This window comes from Bactrocera dorsalis, chromosome 5 (assembly GCF_023373825.1).
Source record: "Bactrocera dorsalis isolate Fly_Bdor chromosome 5, ASM2337382v1, whole genome shotgun sequence".
NCBI classification, from domain to species: Eukaryota; Metazoa; Arthropoda; class Insecta; order Diptera; family Tephritidae; genus Bactrocera; species Bactrocera dorsalis.
In genome coordinates this window covers 63,943,650-63,953,635 of record NC_064307.1, presented here as the reverse complement: position 1 = coordinate 63,953,635, position 9,986 = coordinate 63,943,650, and the positions used below count along the sequence as shown (strand labels likewise).

At 38.4% G+C, this 9,986-nt stretch overlaps 1 protein-coding gene and 1 pseudogene across 1 annotated transcript; one reads left to right on the top strand and one right to left on the bottom strand.

The window, feature by feature from the left end:
- Positions 1-4,340: 4,340 nt before the first annotated feature.
- On the bottom strand, positions 4,341-6,392 carry LOC105227926 (angio-associated migratory cell protein). Its single transcript, XM_011207495.4, has 3 exons — positions 5,402-6,392; positions 5,111-5,339; positions 4,341-5,045 (listed from the first exon to the last, which is right to left on the bottom strand). The coding sequence occupies exons 1-3, from the start codon at positions 6,231-6,233 to the stop codon at positions 4,832-4,834; spliced, it is 1,275 nt and encodes a 424-aa protein (XP_011205797.2). The 5' UTR covers positions 6,234-6,392; the 3' UTR covers positions 4,341-4,831.
- A 1,709-nt stretch (positions 6,393-8,101) lies between these two features.
- Positions 8,102-9,699, top strand: LOC105227927 (ATP-dependent RNA helicase WM6-like; annotated as a pseudogene).
- Positions 9,700-9,986: the final 287 nt, after the last annotated feature.

Sequence of the window (9,986 nt, the reverse complement as noted above, 5' to 3'; positions counted from 1 at the left end):
TTTGGATAGAGCTTGAATTACTTAGTAATAAACAGCTACTTGAAGAAATGAGTGCCTTCTGTTTCTGCCAACGAAATAATACTTAACCGGTGGTTCAGTGGGAGAGTCTTGAGTTGGGGGGTAGGTTAGGTTTAGCGGATTAAAGTTCCACACTCTAGCTATCGATGGTTTTTCTACTATAAAAAACATCTTCCATTTCTATTTCTGTTATTCTAAAAAATAAATTTTATTCCTGACTTTTATTCCTCAAAAACTTTGAACTTTTAAAAAGCTGATTAGTAAATTCCCCACGTGTTCGAGATCGTGTTCGAGATAGCAGGCATTCCGAAGATATCATCATAACATATACGAATGCTTGAGCATGAGAAAACTCTGTACAAAGTGGCGTCTCACTTTTGACCGAAAACAATGACGAGTTGATGATTCGGAGCAGTGTGTGGTGATGTTCAAGCGTTCGAAAGCCAAGTTTTTGCTTTGATTTGTGTCAAAGGATAGTATATGGCCCTCGTCATGTTAGTCCGAAGTCCAAGCGACAGTCATGCGGGTGGACTGCACATGATAAACCCGCGCCAAAAAGCGCAAGAGTCGCCTAGAAAGTTTATCTGTTTTACCTTACGACTTGGTATGATAAAAGGTCACAGTATAGACGTTGGAAACGACGGTATGCTAAAACATTTACTCTGCTGCTGTCCAGTCCTATCTTGAACTTGGCTTAGATATCTAGGAGCTTCATAGTTCACCATATACTAACGACAAGATGAGATATCAAGTCTGTTTGAAGATGATGATATGTATAACGAATCCTTGAGTTCGAATTAAGCTGAACCGCGATATGTCATTACTAAGGATCAATAGGTCTATGTAAGGTGTGACACGCAGCGGGTATAATCTAACCTAATCTACCTAACAGCGTTATTTTCGGTTAAAAACGCTGAGATCGAAAGATGAGGCGTGCCAGCTTAAGGGGCATCCTCTGAATTTCTTTGAATGACGCTATTAAATGTTAAGCCTGAAGATTTTCCTCCTGTGCATGTGAAACCTCCAAAGCACTTTCGAAACATAGCATTAGCTTTAGCTTTTGCAAGAACTCGGTTCAAGTCTCACGATTGGTCATAGTTCCACGCAAGAAAATTAAGTATTTTGTAAACTAAACCCGATATGTAGTTTATCTGTTTGCGATTCTATAGATTTTTTTTCTGTTTTAAGCAGCGAACTTGCAACCGTTGGTCTGTCGAGCCGACTCTTAGAGTTCATCAAGGTTGACTCTCGTGACAAGCTCTTGGATATACAAAAAACAAGTGTAAATGAGTCGCAAAATATTTAACATATTAAATAAATGGAAATAGTAAGTGTCGAAATAAAATAATCATGAAAAACGCGCGCACACACACATACATGCTATATAAATATGTATACACATACACACAGAGGTTTCTATAGAATAATAAGCGTTACTTAGTAGCACAGATGCAAATGCCGTGCAGTGATGAAAACAAAAGTGCGCACTCGCTTTATATTAGAACAGACGGCAGCATGGAAGGTGGGTGCTCATTTGGAGGGGTGGCGCGGCGGTCGCATAGACAACCCCAAACTGGCTTCATATGAAGCAAAAAATCATTTTTGAATTTCTATATGTTTGAATATGAGCTTTTGTGTGTTTGTATTTAAGTTTGTTGTTGCTGGGCCTCCCCTGCTGGTTTGGGGGTGTGTTGACACTACAATTTTTTAACGTCCGCCTAAACAAAGACAATAAACAAACGGCAGGCAAGCAAAGTGTGGGCCAAGTAAATATTCATTATGACTGTCCATATATATATACATATGTATGTATGTGTGTGCTTTTTGTATTTCCATGTGCCACCGGTCGGTCAATGCTTTCCCTGCAGCGGCCATTCAACATTTCTCAAGTGTTGTGTTTTGTTTGCTTTCTTCGTGCTTTGTTTTTGTTTATATACAGTACATATGTATATACAAATCTTTACATATATACACATACATGTATCTGGTGTTTCGTGGACCTCCAATCATTTGTCGTGTTTGGCGGCGCTGTGTGGTGCCACAGTGTAGCACGTGCTTCAATGACGCATTCGTCTGCCTGCTTGGCTGTATTCGTGTCTACAGCTGCAGTGTGCAGCTTGCAGCCGACAACGGTACAATGGGCCCAAATGGGTTTTCGCTTGCACATAAATTTGAAAAATCTAAAATCTGCACAGCTGGAGACCGTATAGTGAGAGATTACCGTGGCCTGTTCTCACGTCCGTCGTGTATACAAAGCTGGAAGCCGAAATTTTATTCAGTCAAGGACTGTCCAACCGCTCAAATTTCTCAAACTTGTTTGGGAATGCTTTCTGTAGCTACAACAACAACTTCAAGAATTCTAAATTGGATCTTTTGACATCTATTTCCTTCTTTTAATAGCTTCAGAAGACTATCACAATCTGCTGGACTCACACGGAACCCATCTTTACACACTTTTCTTCACTCACCAAGTTACAGACACCAAGTGAAAGGAATTCTGCTTCTTCTTTAGACTTTCTAACCTCAATTATCATCTTATTGTACCCCCATCAAGATTCGTTGTTACTTAGGGTTTCTAACCTCCATCTCCATCTTACTGTACTTTACTTTTCCTTGTTGTTGTTGTAACGGTTAACTGGACCCCTTTAGGATGGTAAGGATTAGATAAGTTGTCATCGAGATCATTCAATGGAAGGCCCAGGAAACGTGCTCTTTCGACGGGGTCGGACCATAGGAAGCAGAGTGTCACATTTGTAGGGTTAGCAGATCATGCGAAGAGGTGGTTAGTGTCATGCTGGGACTGATTTCTGGATAAGTAGGAGTTTAACTACCTGCTACAGTATGCAGAACGAAGCCGCACAAGGGTCATTCTGGATTCTCGCGGTAAATCAAGTTTATTGTCTGCAATGGGTGGCGGTTTGACTGCCAAATACGTAGTCGGTGAAGGTATTAATGGCTCCACTGTGAACGGCGGTCAATCCATGCCTGAAGTTTGATGCGTCCGAAGTCTGGTTGGCGTATAACTTTTTTGTCGTCGACGTATTTGAGGAAAGACCTCTTGATGCTTCTACAAGGCGGTTCCGCTACGAACAGGTGACTGCAAGGATAATTTCTATGAAGCACCACATCAGAAACTGCTTGTTGAGGAGTTTATTATGCTCCGTGGGCCACACTGTCCACCTGTGTGATGGAAGACATCAAAAGGCATCCCATTGTAGCTTAGAGGGCAGTGTTCTGACATGTCTGTAGCTACCTCGCCTGCGTTTCACTGCATCCAGTCGACCATATCGGTGCGCCGCAGTTAAGGACCGGCCGATTATCTTGTATGTTGCCAACAACGTTTCTTTGTCTTCTCTTGACTTGAGGATTTTATTGCGGCTCTGTACCTAGCCTGTACCAGGGAACCTAACTGGAAGATGCTTCTACTCCGAGTTTTGATCGGACACTGTCTAGTGGTCTGTAGCCCTTGATGGTCGCTCAACGTGTTCCTTGTGGTTGTTGGACTGTTGTGTTGTGAACCCGAACGTGGGATGAGCTGAACCTGTGTCAGCTCAATGTGGGGTTACAGACTAAAAGGGTGTGGGATCCAAAGTACAACAGAGGTTTTAGGCCAACGAAACTTCTGAAAATCCTACCGAAGTCATAGTAAAGCTCGTAAAGTTGGATTTGAGTATTCCATCACCAGCGAGACCTAAAAGGAATTCCAGCAAACTTGCTGATTACACCGAACTGCGAGTAAACGTGCCATTTTGCCGAGGTCGGACGAGATTCTTATACTATAAATTGATATGGGAAGGAGTCGTGAAATCATTTGGTACGATTGGTTAGACAAAGAGGTTGCCTGGGGGTCTTGTTACTAGCCGTGCTTCTTCTTTACATATACTCATCTCGGAATTGTTGTGTTCTTGGCAATCTTGTTGTTGGTTGTTCCAAGAGCTGTTTAGCTTTTAGCGCCTCGATCCACTGAATCTTGCGTGGACTTCTGTGCTTTCGAAAAAGAACCAGATTTCCAACCATTAGTTTGACGACTGCTATGGAAGTTTTTGTTGTTGTAATGGCAGGTTTCTGCCGGATTGGTAGTCCCTGACCGGATACAAAATCTGGACGGAATTCGGCATGGCTTATTCTCCAAGACAACGCTACAATATCCGAACAAATTGTTCACATCGGACTGCTGTAGCAAAGACCAAAATCTAGTTCTGGTGTGGAACACTTTTATATTTCTGAAGGTCCTACCTTGATGCAACCGAAATTTACTCTTGTTTTTTTTTTTTCTTGCTCTACCTTACGCTTAACTATTCCACAAAAAAAAAACAATAACATTTTATGTTTGATAATTTACTTTCATTAATATTTTGAATAAAATATCTGATTGACTTAAATTCAGTGCAAACATTTACATCAAATTGCAATAACTACCAACTAGTGCGCAAATATGCATATACAGACACTTAGCTATGTATACACACAGACGCTGATAAAGTGTATAGCATGCGATGCTATTTTTTAATTTAAATTTTGTTACATTTTAACACGCTAGCGGCATACAATTTCATCGATTAAGAATGTAAACATTTTTTAAACAATGTTTCATTAAAAAATACAATGTTACCTGCTATTATTTTCAAACAAACATTGCTAATATACTTGTATATATTATAGTCTCATAAAAAAGCTTATATAGTCAACTAAAAATTTGAAACATTTTACAAATATACGCTATATTTATATGTCTATATATGTGTGTATGTATGTCCATAACAATCAATGCATAGACACACATATTACGGTTAACAACAGTTAGCAAACGCAACTAATCGCCCAACTGTGGTATATTGAAGATTTTCGCACGGCGATCTTCAGATACTGTCAGCAATATCTTTTCGTGTGAATTGTAAGACATTTCGTAGATTTCTGCCATATGACCCTCGAGTGTAAATTTACGTGCGCCAGAACGCGCATCAAAACCGATAACATTACCGTGCATCGTGGCGGCAATAAGCGTATGGTCACTGAGCCACTTGAGTCTAGCGAATAAAATTCAATAATATTAGTCATAAAAGTAATTGCTGTACAACAACTATTTGCATACCTTGTTATGCCACCTTGAAATGTGTCGGATTCATCACCTTCCATAAATTTATGATCACATAATGTGCGCAGACCGTATTTGGTGTAGTCCCAAATGGCTATTTGACCCTGTAATGTACCACTAGCTACAATTTTAAGATCATTATTAGGGGGGAAGGCGATACATTCCACTGAACCATCAGCTTCCACCGCGCCAACTGGACCGTTATTGGTGCAGAATACGATTTTACCTGCAAAGAAAATATTAATTATTAAATATTAATATGTACTCGCATATTCTATAAACACGCACCGTCCAACGCGCCCGACGCATACAATGGCGACTCTTTATCGCACGCCACTGACAAAACGACCGACTGTTGCGCCATTGGATTTTGTGCATCCACTTCCATTACGACGGTGCAGCTCTTCAGATCCCATAATTTCACAACACCATTTGTGTAACCAACAAAGAGTTTCTTGCCATCACCAGTTAATTCACCAACACCACAACGTACACCATCACCGGGCAATATTTTACAATCGCCGGAGGGTATACGCCATACATAAACTTCACCATTTTCACTGCCTGCAAAAAGCACATTGGCACCGCGATGCCAACACATCCATGTCATGTCACCCATTGAAAATTCCCACACTTTGCGGAATGTTACCGGCGCACCAGTCTCATTTTCTTGCAATTTGTGCACGAACAATTCACCAGCCATATCACCCGTCGCCAGATATGTGCCGTCATAACTGAAGTAAACATCGGTCACTGTATCTTTATGTTCGGTAATCTCATGCAGCAAATCACATGTATTTATATCCCAAACATAAGCGCGATCATCTTCACCCCCCGTAGCGGCCAACGGACGATTTGGATGCAATGAGCAACCGAAAACGGCCTTTTTATGTTTCATGAATGTCAATATGGCATCATCACGTTCCGGTGGCTGGAAGGAGGCCCCTTCAGCAGTTTCATCCTCTTCGGAGAGATAGCCATAGCGCGCTTCCAACTCCTCCATGGTTATTTCTTCCATTTCGAGCTCGTCATCGTCTGGCGCGGCGTCTTGATCGAAGTGTATTTCCTCGACTTCATCATCCTCTATGTCGTGAACTCGTGGTGGTGTGTTTTCACGCATTTTTCTGTTTTGTTTGTTTTCTAAAGCACAACTGAACTTTTCGTATATTTATCGTAATCGTATTAGGAAGGTGACACTAAATAAAATATTAATAAATTTCGCACAAATCAAATGCCTCAACTAAAACGTCAACACGTGTAAGCAAACAAACAGCTGTTCGGCCGCAGTCAATTTGAGACATTAGCGAGCTGTGTTTCATGTTGCTAAGTTTATTTATTACAACAAGTGTTGCCAAGTTATGTGGTTGAGCGTTAAAAGACCGACATTTTTAAATTATATAAATTAAGTTTATTTTTTATTTTTTGAATTTTACATTATAATTAAGGAAAACTATTAATTTAACAAATAAACACGATAATTAATGCCCATGATGTATATCGGATTTGGATATCTCCATTTCTTTAAAAGGACTCCATCTTCAAATATAATATTTAGATTTATTTAAAAAAAAAATTTAAAACTTGGTTTTAATTTGAAATAAAAATAAATAATCAAAAATACAATAATGAAATAAAGTTTTTTTTAATGCAATTAAGACCTTAATTGTATCAAAAAATGCAATTTGCATTAATAAAATAAAAAAAATTTGTGTACAGAGATTTTAATTATGTAACTCCATTAAATCTTAATGGTCTCATTTATATAAATTAAAACTTTCACAGAAACTTATTTGTGTAACTGCTATTAAACATTCAGTCAATTAAAATACTAAATGACTCATTAAACAAAAAATAAAAATTTATTAATTAAAATTGTCTTAAAAAAATTTATTTGTTATTTTAAATCTTAATTATCTCATTAATAACTAAATTAATATTTTAATTAATTGTCTTAATTGAATAATTATTTATATATACTGATTAAAACCTTCGCAGGAGCTTATTTGTAAAAATACAATATTTAATTTAGTCAATTAAAATACTAATTGACGCAATTAAAAATAATAACTATATTGATTAAAATCTCAGTTGTTTAAAAAAAATCAATGACCTCATTTAATATCTTAATTATCTCCATTAAAATTTTAATTATCTCATTAAAAAAATTTACTCAATTAACACACTAATTGTCTCAATTAAAAAAAAAAATCACCTTGATTAAAATCTGAATTAACTAAATAAAACTTTAATTGACTCAATTAAAATTTTAATTAACTCAATTTAAAAATTTAATTCTTTTATCAAGTGTTTCGATGTTTAACAATTTTTCTATTTCCACTAACATCTTAATTGTCTCAACTAAACGTTTAATATCTCAATTGAAATTAAGAAAGAAAATTTTCAAATAATTAGTTCACCTATTTTCCTCTTGAAGTTGTCTTTAATTGAACATAATATATGTATGTATAATTGATTAAGTTTGTTCACTCTTGTCTAACTGCTTGGCGTCTCCGCCAGGTTCGGCTAGAAAACCAACCCAACGAATTCACAGAATCACTCGCTCTAAACATTTTTCAAACAAAGCAGTTCACTTAAGTAATTGTCTCATTTAAAGTCTTAATTGTTTCGATTAAGTGCTTAGTTGTCGAAATAAAAAATGTAATTATCTCTATTAATACAAAAATAAGATACAAGTTGAGGTCAACCGATATTCGTGTTGAAGGTGTCTTAGAAACTCTTAATAGAATAATTAAGAAAAAGCCAAAATAATACCATTTTTAAAAGGATTTCAATCTAAAAATCACCTCGATTCTATGAAAAGCCGATTTTATTCTTTACCTTACTTTTCCTTGATCCTCAGAAAGGCTCAGGTAAAAAGCGAACGGATGAATTCTAAGAAAAAGGGCTCGGAAAGTGATTTTTACCTGCGCCCCTAACAACACACGAAGTTAAAAAGGTATAAAATGAGCAGCAGCCAGGACTTTCTTCGTCAAACGAATTCTACGCTTAAAGAGTACGGTTGCAAGGCAGGAAGAGTGATAACGCTTCTTAATATTTTTAGAAATATCAGAAAATAAAAGAACAATTTTAAGCTAACTCATTTGAACTATTTTCAACTAAATTAAAACTTAGAATGGCCGATAACATCGATCTCTTGGACTACGAGGAAGAGGAGCTCATCGAGCCCACCACCGAACCAGTGTCCAAAAAACCGAAGAAAGACGTGAAAGGCACATATGTGTCCATACATAGCTCCGGATTTCGTGATTTTCTGCTAAAACCGGAGATACTGCGCGCTATCGTGGACTGCGGCTTCGAGCATCCATCCGAGGTGCAACACGAATGCATACCACAAGCGGTGCTCGGCATGGATATACTGTGTCAGGCCAAGTCCGGTATGGGTAAGACCGCAGTGTTTGTGCTGGCAACACTACAGCAGCTGGAACCCACGGAGAATGTACCCTACGTGTTGGTTATGTGTCACACACGTGAGTTGGCCTTCCAGATCGGCAAAGAGTACGAACGCTTCGCCAAGTATATGACGAATGTGAAGGTTGGTGTCTACTTCGGTGGCTTGTCCATACAAAATGATGAGAAGTCTTTAAAGGACAAAATGCCACACATAATCGTCGGCACACCTGGACGCATATTGGCTTTGATACGCAACAAAAAACTGAATCTGAAGAATCTAAAGCACTTCGTGCTCGACGAATGCGACCAGATGTTGGAGCATATCGATATGCGTCGCGATGTGCAGGAGATCTTCCGCAGCACGCCACACGCCAAGCAGGTGATGATGTTCTCCGCCACGCTGAGTAAAGACATACGTCCAGTGTGTAAGAAATTCATGCAAGACCCTATGGAGGTCTATGTAGATGATGAGGCCAAGCTGACGTTGCATGGCTTGCAACAACACTACGCACAGCTGAAGGAGAACGAGAAGAACAAGAAACTGTTCGAGCTGTTGGACGTGCTCGAGTTCAATCAGGTTGTCATCTTTGTGAAATCAGTGCAACGCTGCATCGCGCTCAGTCAACTGCTGAGCGAGCAGAACTTCCCCGCGGTCGGCATACATCGTGGCATGTCGCAGGAGGAGCGTTTAAAACGTTATCAGGAGTTTAAGGATTTCCAAAAACGCATATTGGTTGCGGCATGGATATCGAGCGTGTGAACATCGCCTTCAACTATGACATGCCGGAGAGCAGCGACACCTACTTGCATCGTGTGGCACGCGCCGGACGCTTCGGCACCAAAGGTTTGGCCATCTCCTTCGTTTCGGATGAGGCGGATAACAAAATTTTGAGTGAAGTTCAGTCGCGATTTGATGTGAAGATCACAGAGTTGCCAGATCAAATAGAATTGTCCTCGTATATCGAGGGGCGCTGATGTGGAAAATATGATTTAGACACTATAATGTGCATTGACAACCCTAGTAATATCGAGGGGCGTTAAAATGTGGAGGTTTTGTTTTAGGAATTGAATTTTATAAATTTTCAAATTTTAGTTTTTTAGCAAATAAGTATTTATAGCAATAAGAAAAGTGAAATGAAATATTAAAAAATGTAATTTAATGATTTTAATATATGATTTTAATATATAGAAATTTTGTCAATTATATTGATTTCGCACACATCCTTTTTTTCCAAAGTAGCTGCTCATTTGTGTGAATCGCCGATAAATCAAAATCAAGTCCTTCTATTGAAAACTTCTTTATTTGTGAAGATATCTTTGCGAAATTTGTCGTGGGTTATTTTTCAAGACAATGCTATAATCTGCCATGAAATTGTGGAGATCGGATCACTATAGCATATAGTTGCCATACAAACTGAACGATTAAAATCATGTTCTTGTATGGAAAACTTTTTTATTTGAC